The 17,780-nt window shown below is 36.7% G+C and overlaps 1 protein-coding gene across 5 annotated transcripts in view; it reads right to left on the bottom strand.

Annotated features, from left to right (window-relative positions):
- The window catches only part of PIK3CB (phosphatidylinositol-4,5-bisphosphate 3-kinase catalytic subunit beta), a 193,001-nt gene that overhangs the window by 35,692 nt on the left and 139,529 nt on the right, over positions 1-17,780 (bottom strand). For all 5 annotated transcript variants that reach the window (XM_061193631.1, XM_061193634.1, XM_061193636.1 and 2 more), the window contains 2 exons: positions 6,571-6,759; positions 2,362-2,483 (listed from right to left, as the gene is read on the bottom strand). In XM_061193631.1, the coding sequence (XP_061049614.1) occupies positions 2,362-2,483; positions 6,571-6,759 (311 nt within the window). The remainder of the gene's footprint in view (positions 1-2,361; positions 2,484-6,570; positions 6,760-17,780) is intronic.

The raw sequence follows: 17,780 nt of genomic DNA, 5'->3' as shown, positions 1-17,780 counted from the left end.
ATAATTTTCTGAGAACTTTTGTTTTTCAAATAACCATATGGTATAACCCCTCATTTTGAGGCTAGTAAGAAAATGGATAAACCTGAAAATGCCCATTGTCTAAGACTGTCTCAATAATAACATTTCATCCAATAAATCCCATAGATTCTCACACATGTACTACCCTAAAGAGACTGTACAAGCATGTTCACTGTAGCATTGTTTGTTAAGAGGGAAATTTTGAGAAAATTTAAAATGTTCCTCAATAGAGAAATGGAGTAAATACGACACATCTCTATGAAAGAATATTACACAGTAATGAAAGGAATAAACTACACTTATATGTAACAGGAGAGACTGACCTCAAAAACCTAATGTTGAATAAAGGAAAAAAACTATGTAAAACAATATATATGGGGCTTCCCTGGTGGCGCAGTGGTTGAGAGTCTGCCTGCTAATGCAGGGGACACGGGTTCGGGCCCTGGTCTGGGAAGATCCCACATGCCGCGGAGCAACTAGGCCCGTGAGCCACAACTACTGAGCCTGCGCGTCTGGAGCCTGTGCTCCGCAACAAGAGAGGCCGCGATAGTGAGAGGCCCGCGCACCGCGATGGAGAGTGGGCCCCGCTTGCCGCAACTAGAGAAAGCCCTCGCGCAGAAACGAAGACCCAACACAGCCAAAAATAAATAAATAAAAATAAATTTAAAAAAAAAACAACAAAAAACACAGTTCGAGTACTTTCTAAAACAAAAAACAAACAAAAAACAATATATATGGCAAGACACAGTTGTGTGATTTTTAAATGTACAGTATTATCCCATATCTGTATTTTATAGATATATAAATGTGGTAAAAACAGAAAATTATGGTATAGAAGGATATACACCAAATTCGTGATAACAGTTGCCTCTGGGAAGTGAAAGTAATCAGGATTGAGTAAGGAAACTATGAGGACTTTAACTGTAACGTTAATTGCTTTAAAATACAAACTTAGGGCTTCCCTGGTGGCGCAGTGGTTAAGAATCCGTCTGCCAATGTGGGGGACACAGGTTTGAGCCCTGGTCCGGGAAGATGGCACGTGCCGCGGAGCAACTAAGCCCGTGGGCAACAACTACTGAGCCTGTGCTCTAGAGCCCGCGAGCCACAGCTACTGAGCCTGCATGCCACAACTACTGAAGCCTGCGTGCCTAGAGCCCGTGCTCTGCAACAAGAGAAGCCACTGTAATGAGAAGCCCACGCACCGCAACTAGAGAAAGCCTGCATGCAGCAACGAAGACCCAACGCAGCCAAAGAATAAAAAAAAAAAACTTTCTTTTAAAGTTTAAAAAAATAAATAAAATACAAACTTAAAAAAAGTCAAAAATATTAACATTTAAAAAAAGAAAAAATATTAACATTTCTTAATTGTGGGTAGTGGACAGAAAAGAGTTAACAGAGGAGCAAGCCTGACTGCTATCCTTTGATAAAGCATGCTTACAAGGTTAGCCCTTGACTGGCATTTCGGAATGTAGATTTCGCAAGGCTTCCCACCACCCTAACAGATAAGAGTGGCTTACTGTGCCTAAACTGTTTTTGCAAACAGTATGTTTTATGCTCAACACGCATTTTTGTTCCGGGAATCTAGAATTTGGGAATATGCTAGGCAGAGGGTGCTTATGTGACTAGCACTGCCCTCTCTGCAAAAAAACCCTGGCCACCAAGTCTCTAACAAGCTTCCCTGGTAGACAGTATTCAGGTGTGCTGTCACAACTTGTTGCTGGGGGAATTAAGTGTATTCAGTGTGACTCCACTGGGAAAGAACTCTTAGAAGCATCTCCCTGGTTTCCTCCAGACTTTGCCCCATGAATTTTTTTCCTTTGCCAGTTCTGCTCTGTATACTTTTTCTGTAATAAATCTTAGCCAAGAGTGACTATATGCTGAGTCCTATGAGTCCTCCTAGTGAGTCATGGAACCTGAGGGTGTTCTTGGGGACCATCCGATGCAGTTTTTGTTTGTTTTGTTTTATCATATAGAGTGGGGACTTCCCTCGTGGCCCAGTGGTTAAGACTCCACGCTTCCACTGCAGAGGGCGCAGGTTCGATCCCTGGTCAGGAACTAAGATCCTGCATGCCAGGCAGCCAGGCCAAAAAAAAAAAAAAAAAAAAAAAAAAATAGAGAGAGAGCGAGAGGGGGGGAGGATCGGAGGAGATGGGGCGGGGGGTGGCGGGTGAGAAAATAGGAGAGGCTGAGAGTGGAAGAGAGTGGGAGGGAGGAGGGAACAAATGCTTTGAACTCAATCATTCCTATCCTTTTCCCTTCTTACAAGACATTCAAGCAGACATCAACTTCTCTTCCCACCCACAAGTTATTCCTTGACCCAAAAAAGCCTCCTGCAGGAGATACCTCATCTGTTGCAGACAGCCCACAGCATATTCTCGCACGTACTGATCTGGATAGTTGAAATCTAGAAGCTCCAGGGCCTCCCGGGGGGGCAGTTTAGGCCAAATCTGAAGTAGTGCCTGAAGCTGTTTAAAAATTGAAACTGGTTCAGAAATTATAGGAAAGAAAAGTAATCTATTTTTCCTTGGTACACAGGAGCAGAGATGGGTCAAAAGAAAGGAGAAGCATACTTGCAGTTACTAAGGCCTCAAAAATCCATTGTTGTTAATACAGATTAATAAAGATTGTCTCTGTTGAAAGATTCTATCGGTAAGCAAGTAAAAAAGCTATTATGTACTTACCTGGAAGTAGAATGATACACTGAATATATGAATTCTACAATCATTAGCCATTAAATAATTTTTTAAAGGAAAAAAAGATGGGGGCAGAAGGTGGGGGGGAAGGTGAGAGGAAGGGGAGAGGGGAAACAGCAGAGGGAAATAATCAAGAAATACTTAAAGGTCAAATTCAAAGTACAAATATAAGCTGCAAGGTTCAAACTAATGAAAGGCAATTTACATATAAAAAGTACATTAATAACAACAGAAAATTATCTTGAGGAAGTTTACTTTTAGTTCTTAATATTTTTAAGAGTTATCACTTTACAAAACTTTATTGACTATAACATGTTTAAATCCGTTAAATCACAGTACCTAGTTATTTTATATACACAGGATAAATACAGCCAGTTTCCCATTTACAGATGCCACTTAGAAATGACCTAGATATAGGATAAAAAAGAATCCCATGGGGGGATGAGCTGGGAGTACTGGTGAAGGGTGGGTTCAGGTGGACATGGCCACATCTTTGGAAACCCTAGTTCCAGAAAACCCAAATCTCTAGAAAGTATTCTCACCTGCCTCCCATCAGAACACAGTGAGACTCATCAGGGTTGATTTTTTTTTTTAAGGGTCGATTTTGGAAAGAGTCCCTTCCTCCTCATGGTTTTGATATGTTTATAGCTTACATTCTTATCAGGGATGGTAAGTGGGAAGAAAAGTGGTTATGGAGGAAAGTGAAACATTTTTTGATAATTATGATTTGTGGCCCTCCAAAGCTCAACCCTATCGGACAAAATCTTATTCCTTAATATCTGATTTATATTGTTGGGTTTTCTTGGGTATCACTTATGTAGCACTGACATCAAGTCCAAGGAAGAAACACAAAATGTATGCAAGATGAGAGCTACAAGAATATGGCAAATAGATGGCAATGGTTGGAGGCTTTTCTCTCAATTGCCTGCTCAAAGTCATGTTGCAAGAGATGGCCTGCAGTACCTGCTGCCTGCCTTGTCGTTTGTCACTTGAGCATCTGTGAGAGACTTGGGCTTTGAAAATTACATAAAAATAATTTATTTTATTATTTTAATTCTCCAAATTATTCAACCTCTCATTAACTTGTCAAGTGCTCAAAAAAAGTCAATATCTAAATGAGTATCTAGCAGCTAAGTTAAAAGGCATCTTCTCATATGAAGCAAATTTAAAAGTTAAGTTCTCTAATGATAATTTTTAAAAAATTAATTTTCAATTATTTTACATTAGCAGAAAAAAATAACCCTTTTGAATAATTTTTAAAAGTTGACTGCATTGCCTTTTTAATATACATTTACATAAATTACTAACATGGATATGAAATGTGATACATTACAATTTACATAATGAATTACATCAGTTATTCAACAAATACACTGAAATGTTAGTTTTTACATTTTAACTTTTACCTTAAATTTTGGTTCAATTATTCTTAAACTTGTACTGAATAAAAAGATTGTCTTATACTTGCTCTTTTAACATATAAAGTACATATATGCATACACTACATAGGCAGACATACACTTACCTGTGGTATCAAAATCCCATGGGGATGGGGCTATTAGGGGAAAATATGTAAAAAGGGTCCTAAGGAGTGTAATAATGAACAAAAGTTTGAGCAATACTGCTTTAAAGATATGAAACACCTACATCACCCCACTTTTTATCACTGATGGGGCTCCCTGCCCACTTTCCCCAGGGCCCTAATGGACTAGCAGTCCTCCTTATGGATAAAGGGGACTGTTTCTTGAGGGTCTGAAATGATAGTTAAAAAAAACCTCCTAGCATCCCCAGTTAACACGTGGAATACACTGCTCCACAAAAACAATACTGTAAAGGATAGATAATGTTATGTAATACCAGAGGTTCAACTATGGTATAGGTTAAAAACAGCCCTACTATTGAAAAGTTATAACTTTTGCTAGATTATTTATAATTATTAAATCAATAATATAAACATAAAATTAAATAAATTACCAAAACTCATCACTTCAGTTTGGGGAAAGCTGTGGAAGCAAATAGGGAAGGGAAATCTGACTCAGCCATATAAATAGTGAAAGCAGTGCTGACTAATTAATTACCTGTCTGCTGCAGAGACTATTGAAACCCCTTCTGCAGTATGCCAACAGAATGTTTTCCTGTGGATTAATGGGAGGCTACCCTTCTATAGAATTTTCACCCGTGGCATATGCCTGCAGAATGTGTGCACCAGGCTCTGACTCTCCACTTCTCTTAGGTAGTCAATTCATTGAAAATACAGTTTATATTCTCTTGTACCAGTTCAGTGTAACTGGCAATGGGATAGGGTTGGGGGAGAAGCCAAAACACATTACTTTTTATTCCGTTGATTTTCTTCTCTAGACTACTAGAAGGGGGGATTAGGATTGTGAAATTCATGCCTTCCTATACTTCCTTACACACATTTAGGTTTTTCTATAAGAATATTAAGTTACACTACAGACTTTCTTCTACCACAATGGAGGAAGTTAAGTTATATCTGAAAACAATGCTTTAGATTTACTCATGGAAATGAGACAAATATACTAAACTAAACTCCTCAGTGTAAAAATTTCTGCCCCTGGGGTTCGAATAAAGAAATATTAAGCCTGAATTGTCTCATTCCATTTTCTGACAGTTGACATACAAAACCTCCCTCTCAGATATCTTAAGAGTACAGCAAGAAACTTTTTTCTATTCTAATTATATGCAAAATAATAACATGATGCATTTCTTGGATAGGCACTTAGAACTGAATGTTATTCATTGAGAAGTAGGCAAATGTGCCAGTTAAAAAATGCTTATATTCAACCATTAGGGGGGTTCATAGAAAACTAACCTTGAATTTAAATAAATAAATGGTTAGAAGACAACTGTGTCAGAACAATTAAAATCTATCTAGATGACAAAAATACTTCCTTTTCAGAGTAAGTAATTTTCATGTGGTCTGTGTAACCAGTTTAAACAAGGCACATCATATAATTCTGTAACATGATTCCAAAAAAATTGTTAGACCCTAGGAATAAACTCAAAAGAAATCCTTTCTAAACTTAATTTACAAAGTAAAACAATAAAATGAAAGATTTAAAAAAATATACCTGATTAAAAGAAATATACATTTCTTGACTAAATTTTTAAAGTCATTATAGATTTAATAAGACAAGAAAAATTTTTAAAAGATCAGTTGAATTCAAGTAAGGTGAATATCATTATTTTAATATGCCAAATGTATTCATTCTGATTAAAAAATAATTTCAAGAATCTTTCTGTAGAGCACTGATGACCAAGTGAATTTAATAATGCCAGTGCTTTTCAAGTAGCTAAAATTTGGTGGCTTTTTTTGGATCAAACATTTTTTCCCCTTTTTCTTTTCTGCTTAAAGGCAAATATTCATCAACACTGACCAACTTTAAATAAACAGTAAAATTGATCTGAATGGCTTATGATCTAAAATGTTAACTTTTACAAAAGAGGTAATTTTCAAACAATACATATTCATTTTAGGACACTCACTGCAAAGGGTCTTAAGATTAAAACCTTGGAGTTCATTGATGAAACTGTTAGAAGTAGCCCAGAACCTACCACATGCTGGTAGTAATTACAGATGATTACACCAAGACCTAAGTCTTAATTATCTTTAGTAAAAGATACAGAAAACCTACCCAGAATCTGGGATTTTGAAATCTTAAAACTTTCTGGTTTACCATTTAGACCAGAATATGTAAGAGTTTAAAACCTCAAAATTTCTCCTGCAGAAAATTATCCAACCTATGGAAACATACCTATGTAGGAAAGGACAATTTACATGAAATCAACAAAGTAACATATACTGCTGAATGGAGTTACAGAAATGATCTTTTGTTACCTGAGCAACATCCTCAAGTTTATTCCACTTGATTGACAGCAGTAATTTTGGCAATGACTGTGGGAAATTCTCTCTGCAGTCTTGTCGCAAAGTCCAAATAAGATCCATTTCATTCTCACACAGTTGAGACAGCGGATCCCTGTCCAAGATTTCTTTCAGTACAGCAAGAAACTTCTTTCCACCTCGACTCTAAGAAAGTAAAATTACTCATTACAGAACTAAACTGTGTAAACATCACGGGCAAACCTTGAACAGGGGTTAGAGGCACCAACCCCCAAGCAGTAGAAAATCCCTAAATTCGTAGATTCAACCAACCACGGTTCACGTAGTACTGCAGTACGTGTTTATTGAAAAAAATCCACTTGTAAGTGGATCTGCACAGTTCAAACCTGTGTTGTTCAAGGGTTAACTACGCAATGAATTTTTCAACAATTTATGAGCTTTAAAATTTGAGATATTAACAATCTAATTCCGTAAAAAGTTGGATACCTTTAAAAGTTTTTCTTAAGCTGAATATTAAATTTGTAAGCTAAGGATGAAGGAAAATATTATTCTCAAACAGTTTTTTAAAAGGAAGAAAAAAGAATACTGATAAAAAATCCGTATGCAAACACTAGGTGGCAGAATTGTAATTTGGATTAAAAAGAAGTCATTATTTGAACTGAATTTCTCATCTTTTTTAATTTTTAATTTTTAATTTCTATAAAGAAAAAAACAAACAAAATCAAAGATGAACCAAATTTATAAAGTTTTAAAAAAAATTAATAGGTGCCTTCTTGGCTCTGAGGCATTAAAACATTTAGAGTAAGGACTGAAACTTGGCTAAAAGTAAACATAAAAAAAATACAGTTATCCCATTTTCTTTCCCAATCCTTGTAAGAATATATTAAAATAAAGAAAATGGACCATACTATTTTTTGGATCCAGACTCTGAATTATACTAACATTAAAAGAAAAAGGGGGGCTTCCCTGGTGGTGCAGTGGTTAAGAATCCGCCTACCAATGCAGGTTCGAACCCTGGTCTGGGAAGATCCCACATGCCGTGGAGCAACTAAGCCCGTGTGCCACAACTACTGAGCCTGCACTCTAGAGCCCGCGAGCCACAACTACTGAGCCTGTGTGCACAACTACTGAAGCCTGCGTGCCTAGAGCCTGTGCTCCACAACAAGAGAAGCCACTGCAATGAGAAGCCTGTGCACCGCAATGAAGAGAAGCCCCTGCTTGCTGCAACTAGAGAAAGCCCGCGCGCAGCAATGAAGACCCAACGCAGCCAAAAATAATTAAATAAAATAAATTTATTAAATAAAGAAAATAAAAAGAAAAAGGTACATTTCCCCATATTTAAAGAAAAACTAAACCATTTAGGTGAAAGCATATCCCTTCCTTATCCCCCACCCCCCCAAAAAATCTCCAGAATTATCTGACAAGATTCTGTAAGGATTTATATTCCATTAGCATATTATTTTGTACTTGAAATTATTTTAACTGGGATTTCATATAAACATTAAAATAAATAAAAGTCATATCACTAATTTTCTAAAGTAGTGAGATTCAAAATAGTATATGCATATGTAAAAATAATTAGGATGACATGATTGTCTATGTAGAAAATCTGAAAGAATCAACAAAAACACCATTGGAACTAATAAGCAATTACAGCAATTGTGGGATACAAGGTCAATATATAAAAGTAAATCCTTTTCTTATGTATTAGCAATAAATAAGCGGAATTTGAAATTTAAAACGCAATAACATTTACATTAGCACCCCAAAATAAGGAAACAGGTATGAAATTAACAACATACGTACAAGATCTATATGAGAAAACCACAGAACTCTTATGAAAGTAATCAAGGAATTAAACAAATGGAGACATATTCCATGTTCATGGATAAGAATATTGTCAATATTCTTATCCATGAACTGACAATCACAATATTGTCAGTTCTTCCCAACTTAATATCAACAGATTCAATTCAAACCCAATTTAAATCCCAGTAAGTTATTATGTGGATATCAACAAACTGATTCTAAAATTATATGGAAAGGCAAAAGACCCAGAATAGTCAACACAGTATGGAAGAAGAAAGACCAAGGTTGAGGGACTTCCCTGGTGGCGGTTTCACATTTCCTTATTTTAAAACTTACTACAGGGACTTCCCTGGTGGTTCAGTGGTTAAGAATTCGCCTGTCAATGCAGGGGACATGGGTTCGAGCCCTGGTCTGGGAAGATCTCACATGCCACGGAGCAACTAAGCCTGTGCGCCACAACTACTGAGCCTGCACCCTGGAGCCCGTGAGCCACAACTACTGAGCCCATGTGCCACAACTACTGAGCCCATGTGCCACAACTGATGCCCGCACGCCTAGAGCCCATGCTCTGCAACAAGAGAAGCCACCGCAATGAGAAGCCTGTGCACTGCAAGGATGAGTAGCCCCCACTCGCCGCAACTGGAGAAAGCCCGCACGCAGCAACGAAGACCCAACACAGCCAAGAATAAATAAATAAAATTTATTTAAAAAAAAAAAACAAAAAAAACAAGGTGGAAGGACCGATACTACCTGACTTAGATAAAAATAAACGTGAAAAGCAAAACTATAAAACTCCTAGAAGAACACAGGAGAAAATCTAGATGACCTTGGGTTTAGCAATAACTTTTAACATGTAACACCAAATGCATGATCCGTCATTGAAAGAATTGATATCTTGGACTTCATTAAATTTAAAATTATCTGCTCTGCAAAAGACACTGTCAAGAGAATGAAAAGATAAGGCACAGACTGGGAGAAAATATTTGCAAAAAGACATATCTGATAAAGGACTGTTATCCAAAATATACAAAGAACTCTTACAACTCAACAACAAGAAAACCACCAGACAAAAAAATATGGATCAAAGACCTGAACAGACACCTCATCAAATAAGATATACAGTTGGCAAAAATATATATATAAAAAGATGCTTAATATCATGTCAGCAGGGAAATGCAAATTAAAACAAAAATGAAATATGACTGCATACCTATTAGAATGGCCCAAATCCAGAACACTGACAACATCAAATGCTGCGAAGGATGTGGAGCAACTCTTATTCATTGCTGGTGGAAATGCAAAATACTACAATCCCTTAGGAAGACAATTTGGCGACTTCTTACAAAACTAAACATACTCTTACCATACGATCCAGTAATCATGCCCCTTGGCTATTTACCAAAAGGAGGTGAAAACTTATGCCCACACAAAAAATTGTAAACGGATGTTTATTTGGCTTTATTCAAAATTGCCAAAACTTGGAAGCAACCAAGATGTCCTTCAGTAGGTGAATGGATAAACTGTAATACCTACAGACAATGGAATATTATTTAGCACTAAAAGAAATGAGCTATCATCCCACAAAAAGACATGGAGGAACCTTAAATGCATATGACTAAGTGAAAGAAGCCAATCTGAAAAGGCTACATGTAAAATGATGCTGACTACAACATTCTGGAAAAAGGCAAAACTATGGAGACAATAAAAAGATCAGTGGTTGCCAGGGATAGAAGGTAGGGTGAGGGAATGAATAGGCAGAGCACAGATTTGCAAGACAGAGAAATTACTTGGTATGATATTATAATGATGGATATATGTCATTATACATGTGCCCAAACCCACAGAATGCATAACAGCAAGAATGAAACCTAAGGTAAACTATGGACATTTGAGTGATTATGATGTATTAATGTAGATTCATCCTTAGTAATAAATGTACCATTCTGGTGAGTGATGTTGATAATGAGGGAGGCTATACACGTGCAGGGGCACGGATATATGGCAAATCTTTGTACGGTCCTCCCAATTTTGTTGTGAGTCTAAAATGCTCTTAGCAAAAATTAAGTCTTACACACACACACACACTCTCTCTCTCTCTCTATGTATGATTACAGTTTTATATTCAGAGCCTCAATCTTAAAAGGGTATGCTTTATTTTACAAACTTGACTGAGTTTCTTTTTTCTTTGCAAAATGATCATAAGAAGTTATCAGAATTTGAAAATGTAACTCCTACACTTACATATAAAAGTGAAACCTGTTACTGCAAACAACAAAAAGTATAAATTGCTCATGCCTGAGAAAGGCAGACTGCAGTTAAGTTAAATAGCGCAAAACCTAGCAGACTACTGTAATTTCATGGATCAAAATCAGACGCTACAGACCTACTGTAAGTAAATATCCTGAAGACCTAGGAATAAATGAAGAGGGAAGAGCAGGGGGTTAGCTGTATAATTGTAGTGTGATTGTTTACTGAGCTATGAAAAGCACAGCACTGGATAAAGCCAAGGTAAAAACAAACAACTACCAGAAATGTGGCAGTAAGCCAAAAAAAAACCACAGAATCTTACATCCTTTTGCAAAACTCAAAACAATCAGCAATGAAAAATTACACTGTAGTGCAATTGATGAACTTACACACATGTTAAAATGCTTGCATTAAAATAATGGTAGAAAGCAATGAAAGTTAACACCTATATTCTCTTTGTTTTTATGTTTAGATTTTTCATAATTATATACACATTATAATAGTGATTACTGACCAAAATAAAACACAACATACATATCTTGCCATAATCAAATGAAAAAAAGACTGTGGCTCTTTCCCATTCCTTACTGGGGTGGTGGGGCTGGAAAACTCATCTGTCATATTCAGAGGGGCTAGAAACTCAAAACAGCGTGTTAGCCGTGTGCTTGTCAAGGATGGAATTAACTATGTGTTGGCCAGACTGACCAACACACAACTGGGGATGAGACAGCCCATGTAGTCAGGGCTGGTGGGAAAGAGACTGAGAAGATGTTTATATGATTGGGAGATTGATTACAGAGGATTGAGCAAATAAGTAAATATGTTAAGGTTCATAGGAATCCAGATTTCTCACTGTCAGAAAAGGTAATTTAAAATATGTTAAGGCAAAGGCTAGAAAAAAATCCTGTGGTGGTGAATCTAAATTGGAGACATTGATAAGAACTTATAGTTTTTAACAGACAGATAAAGAAATATATCTCTGTGCTTATATATGCTCAAATATTATGCAGTCAAACACATACTACCTAGTTCTGTTTCATGAAAAGGCCTAGATGCAGTTGCATGCCAAGGGTAATGAGCATACCCAGTGCCCAGAACTTGGATTCTAAATACTTTTAACAAGTAAAAGGAATCAGGTCTCCTGGGAGAAATGACTGAATCCAAAGCTAGGGCAGAGAAAATACCAGATGAGCCCTGGAACACTTTGTTGTACCAGAAAGAAGGAAACGCTCAAAGAATCGTCTATAAAGACATGTCAAAAAGACTCAAGACGGAACTTGAATGGGTTGCCACTGGCCAAATCTAGGTAAAATCTGAACATCAAAATTAATGACAGTTACTAATTATAAGTCATTAAATAAAACAGAAATCACAAATCCAATAATTTTTTTTAAAGTAAGTAAATAAATGGGGGAGAAGAAAAACATCGACCCTATGGTATAAGTCAACTAACAAATCCAAAAGGAAAATAAATTTGAAAATCAGCATATGGCAAACCATTGTAATAATACTGGTTCAGGCAAGATATATTAATAAATATTAAAACAAGTGGGTGAAAGTTAGATGTGAAACAGTATGTTTACTTAGTCTCAAAATATGCCCACAAACTACTTACTTATAACTTTACAGTAGAAAAACCTAGTAGACACTATACTAACCAAGTGATAATAATTAACGTCAACAGTAATGGGACAGGTTGACATTGTTTGCCTTTGAGTAAAATGCAGTAAGAACAAACTACCACTTCAATCTATTTATGCTAAAAATGCGTAGCTGGAATCTGATCATGACAAAACATTAGGCAAATCCAAATTGAGTGACATTCTACAAAGTAACCGGCTTGTATTCTTAAAAAACATCAGAGTCGTTAAAGATAAGGAAAGACTGAGGAACTATTCTAGAATGAAGAAAACTAAAGACACATGTTAAAGAAATGCAACAAGTAATCCTGGGTTGGATTCTGGACCTATAAAGGACATTATTGAGACAATTGGCTAAATATGAATGGAATGTGTGAATTAGACAACAGAACTGTATCAATATTATTTTCCTGATTTTTATGAATTGATTCTGGTTAGTTATGAGAATATCCTTGTTTTTAGGAAATATACACTGAAGAATTAAAGGATAAAATGTCATGATGTATGCCACCTCATCTCAAATGATTCAGAAAGAATTGAATACACACACTCAAAACGATAAAACAAATGTGGTAAAATGTTAACCATTGGGGAAGCTGGATGAAAGTTGTATGGGAATTCTTTGTACTCTTCTCCCAAGTTTTCAGTGAGTTTGAAATTTTTAAAAACATGTTTGCTCTTTCCTTCCCTAAAACTGAAGGCTGTAAAGACCCCAAATCATTCTACTAAGAAAACATTCTAGGTAGATCTCCAGAACCTCTGAACTAAAGGCTGAGTCATCATCTTCATTCACAAAAGCCAGCCATTAAGATTTTGTGTCTGGGTTTCTGCAATAAGAAAATAAGACAAACTTGATAACACACATTTTAAATTAGAGCAGGGTTTCTCAACCCCCATGCTATCTTGTTGTAGGAGGATGGTCCTGTACATGGTAGACAGTTTAGCAGCCCCTGAACTCTACTCACTACGTGCCAGAAACAACCTCCCATGACTTGAGATAACTAAGAAAATTTTGAGACAATGCCAAATGCCCCACTGAAGGCAAAATAGCCTCAGGTTGAGAACCACTGGATAGGAAGATCAAAAGCTGCCAATTCAATAATCATAATTCACAAAGACCACATTTTTTTCTATTCTACAGACCCATGATCTTTGACAACCACCTGTTTTAAAAAATGCCAACACTGGGACTTCCCTGCTGGTCCAGTGGTAAAGAATCCACCTTACAATGCAGGGGATGCAGGTTCGATCCCTGGTCAGGGAACTAAGATCCAACATGCCACGGGGCAACTAAGCCCATGAGCCTCAACTAGAGAGCCTGCATGCCGCAAACTACAGAGCCCATGTGCTCTGGAACCCTCACGCCACAACTACAGAGCCCACATGCCCTGGAGCCTCCGTGTCACAACTAGAAAGAAGCCCGCGCACAGCAACAAAGATCCCGTGTGCCGCAACTAAGACCGGATGCAGCCAAAAAAAACAAAAAAAAAATTGCCAACACCTATTAGGCTTAACACCATCAAAAGAACAGAAGCGTTGGGAAGGATATGGAAAAACTGGAATCCTTTTGCAGTTGGTGGGAATGTAAAATGGTACAGCCACTGTGGAAAACACTGGCAGTTCCTCAAAAAATGAAAAATAGAATTACCATATGATCCAGCAATTCTACTTCTGGGTATATACCCAAAAGAATTGAAAGCAACATCTCAAAAATATATTGTACACTCATGTTCATAGCAGCGTTATTCACAATAGCTAAAATGTGGACGCGAACCAAGGGTCCATTGACGAATGAATGGATAAACAAAATCTGGTACATACACGCAATGGAATATTATTCAGCCTTAAAAAGGAAGGAAATTTTGACATGCTATAACATGGATGAACCTTAAAGACATTAGACTAAGTGAAATAAGCCAGTCACAGGAAGATAAAATACTGTATGATTCCACTTATATGAGGTTTCTAGAATGGTCAAATTCATAGAGACAGAAAGTAGAACAGTGAATGTCACAGTCTGAGGGGAAGGGAAAATGGGGAGTTGTTTAATGGATACAGAGTTTCAATTTTGCAAGATTAAAAAGTTCTGGATATCAATTGCATAACAATGTTTTAAGTATATCGTGAATATACTTAACACTTGTGAACTGTACACTTGAAAATGATTAAGACGGTAAATTTTATGTGTACTTTACTACAATTAAAAAAATTTTTTTTTAATTCCAAGAGCAGGTTTAAGTTCCTTTGTAAGGTGTTGGTAAATTCAAAAATAAATTGTATGTGTGTACATATTAAACGTATACATGTTTAATATATATCTATATACCTATAAATGTACAGACACACACACACACAATTCAACAAGTCAACTTACCATGATCTTATTAAGGAATGTAACATGCTCTTGGCATATACATGAAGAGTGGATTAAACAGTGGAATGAGAACTTAGTTCTCTTCATTCCTTTCATTCAAAAGACCATGAAGTGCCTTAAGTATTTAAAAATACTAATCAGTGGGACTTCCCTGGTGGTCCAGTGGTTAAGAATCCACCTTCCAATGCAGGGGACGCAGGTTCGATCTCTGGTCGGGGAACTAAGATCCCACATGTCGCGGGGCAACTAAGCCTGCATGCTGCAACTACTGAGCCCGCACACCACAACTAAAGAGAGACCCACACCACAACAAAAGATCTCGCATGCTGCAACAAAGATTCGCGGGCTGCAACTAAGACCTAACGCAGACAAATAAATAAATAAAAATAAAAATATAGATCAGTAACAGTTCTAGGATACAAGGGAAAATGCGTAACATAGGAATCCTTTAATGAGAGAAAGTAGATAGGATCAGGGATCAGATCTGCTGAGATTCAAGCGGTAGTGAAACACACAGTTCCAGGAGGCATTCCAGCTCAGAATCAGAGGATACAAGGGATGAGAGGAGGCCAGGGGGAATCGTCAGGGGAGTTATCACAGGATCTGCACATGGAGCAGCTGCTTTGGTCAGGCATGCCCCTTGCTCTGTTTATGCTGAGCTGAAACAGCAATGGGATCAGCCCTAGACTGAGGTGAGGAGCATGGGTACTGAGTCATAAGGAGCCACCTGATCTCAGAAGGTATGGAAATCTTCATACAGGAGACCCATTGTCAGCACAGTCTACCCTAAGTCTTACAGATATTGAACACAGATTACAGTGAATAAGCAAACAACCAGAGAGTCACAAGTACAAAAGAGCTAAACTAAGAATCACCAAATATTGAGAAAAACCCATATGAAGATAGACAGATGTCAAAAGCAGAAGCAAGACCACTTCAAAAACAAGATTATTTAATTCCTCAGAGAGAACTAAGGTGACATTATAGCCATGAAAAAGGAATTAACAGAAATCTTTTAAAAGATAAATAAAATTTTAAAAAGAAAAAAGAAACTCCAACCTGACTAATAATAAAAGAATGCAAGTTAAAATAATGACACCATTTTTATGTTCACAGTGTGGGTGTGTTGTAAATTTTAACTCTTTTAGGGTATGCAATTTGGCAGAATTCTTATTAAAAAGGGACATACCTTTCAATCTATAATTTCATTTCTAGGAATCCATCGTACAAAATACAAACATGTATATAAAGATGTACAAAGTATTCATTGCAACACAGCTTCAGTGGAAAATAATTAGAAATAAGCAAAACATCCATCAGTAGAGGTATGAATATTTAATAACTAATGGCTACCAATAATTAATGCCATGAAATGTAAACAAGGCTTTATAAAGAGAGCAGGGGAGCTCTTCATACAGACATGACAAGATCCATAAAATGCGTTACATGAAAAAGGAAGAAACTATATATATAAAGATCTCATATATTTTTAAAATATATAGATATTTACACACAAAGCTAAACTGTTTATATAGTTATCTCTGAGCGAGAAAGGTAAGTGGCAGTTATTTTAAAAACTTTCATTTTTGGTTTCACACAATTTATTAATGTACCCACCAAAAAAAAAAAAAAAAAGTACATCAAACCTGGGCAAGAGGGACTTCCCCAGTGGTCCAGTGGCTAAGACTCCACACTCCCAATGCAGGGGGACCGGGTTTGATCCCTGCTCAGGGAACCAGATCCCACATGCCGGAACTAAGAGTTTGCATGCCACAACTAAAGATCCCACATGCAGCAACTACAAGATCTCCGCATGTCGCAACTAAAGATCCCGCATGCTGCAGCTAAAAAAGATCCCGCATACCACAAAGAAGATCTTGCATGTGGGATTATTTAAAAAAAAAAAAAAAAAAAAAAAAAAATCCGGGCAAGAATATTGCATCGTCAGTAAGGAGGGGACTCTCTGATTTAGGTAAGGTAGCAGTAGATCACAGCAGAAATAATAAAAATTAATTTACGCTTCTGATGTTCAAGGAGCAATATTAAGACTAATAAAAGGTAACTAAAAATAGGCATGAGAATGAAGATAGGCCTATATAACTGTTATTTCTTAAACTGTAATTATATGTTTCAGTAATTGCCAGACAAGCTGGTAAGTGTATACTTATAATAAACTTATTTCATTAAAGAGAGCTACACTTGACCCTTGAACAATATGGGGATTAGGGATGCAGACCACCTGCACAGTCGAAAATCCATGTATAATTTTACAGTTGATACTCTGTACCCAAGGTTCTGCATCCATGAATTCAATCAAACTGCAGATCATGTGGTACTGTAGTACCTATCTAATGAAAAAAAATCTGTGTGTAAGAGGACCCACACAGTTCAAACCTGTGTTGTTCAAGGGTCAACTGTACTCTTAAAGTATTTGTAGTAGCAGATAACTTGCACTGAAAGGCTACTGAAATTTTTGAGAACTCTAATGGTAAAGCAGAAGACAGCCTGTGGAATAGCCAAAACAATCTTGAGAAAGAAGAATGGAACTGGAGCAATCACGCTCCCTGACTTCAGACTATGCTATAAAGCTACAGTAATCAAAACAGTATGGTACTGGCACAAAAACAGACACATAGATCAATGGAACCGAACAGAAAGCTCAGGAATAAATCCGCACACTTATGGTCAATTAATCTACAACAAAGAAGGCAAGAATATACAATGGAGAAAAGACAGTCTCTTCAATAAGTTGCACTGGGAAAACTGGACAGCTACATGTAAAAGAATGAAATCAGAACATTCTCTAACACCACATACAAAAATAAACTCAAAATGGTACTGTAAGATTCCTAGTGGAAAACATAGGCAAAACAGTCTGACATGAATCAGAGCAATATTTTTTTGGATCTGTCTCCTAGAGTAACTGAAACAAAAGCAAAAATAAACAAATGGGACACAGTTAAACTTAAAAGCTTTTGCACAAAGGAAATCATAAACAAAATGAAAAGACAACCTACAGAATGGGAGAAAACATTTTCAAACGATGCAAGCAACAAGGGATTAATTTCCAAAATATACAAACAGCTTATATAGCTCAATATCAAAAACAAACAACCCAATAGAAAGATGGGCAGAAT

The sequence above is a fragment of the Eubalaena glacialis genome, chromosome 6 (assembly GCF_028564815.1).
Source record: "Eubalaena glacialis isolate mEubGla1 chromosome 6, mEubGla1.1.hap2.+ XY, whole genome shotgun sequence".
In the NCBI taxonomy this organism is placed as follows: Eukaryota; Metazoa; Chordata; class Mammalia; order Artiodactyla; family Balaenidae; genus Eubalaena; species Eubalaena glacialis.
This window is presented reverse-complemented; position numbering and strand designations above follow the sequence as displayed.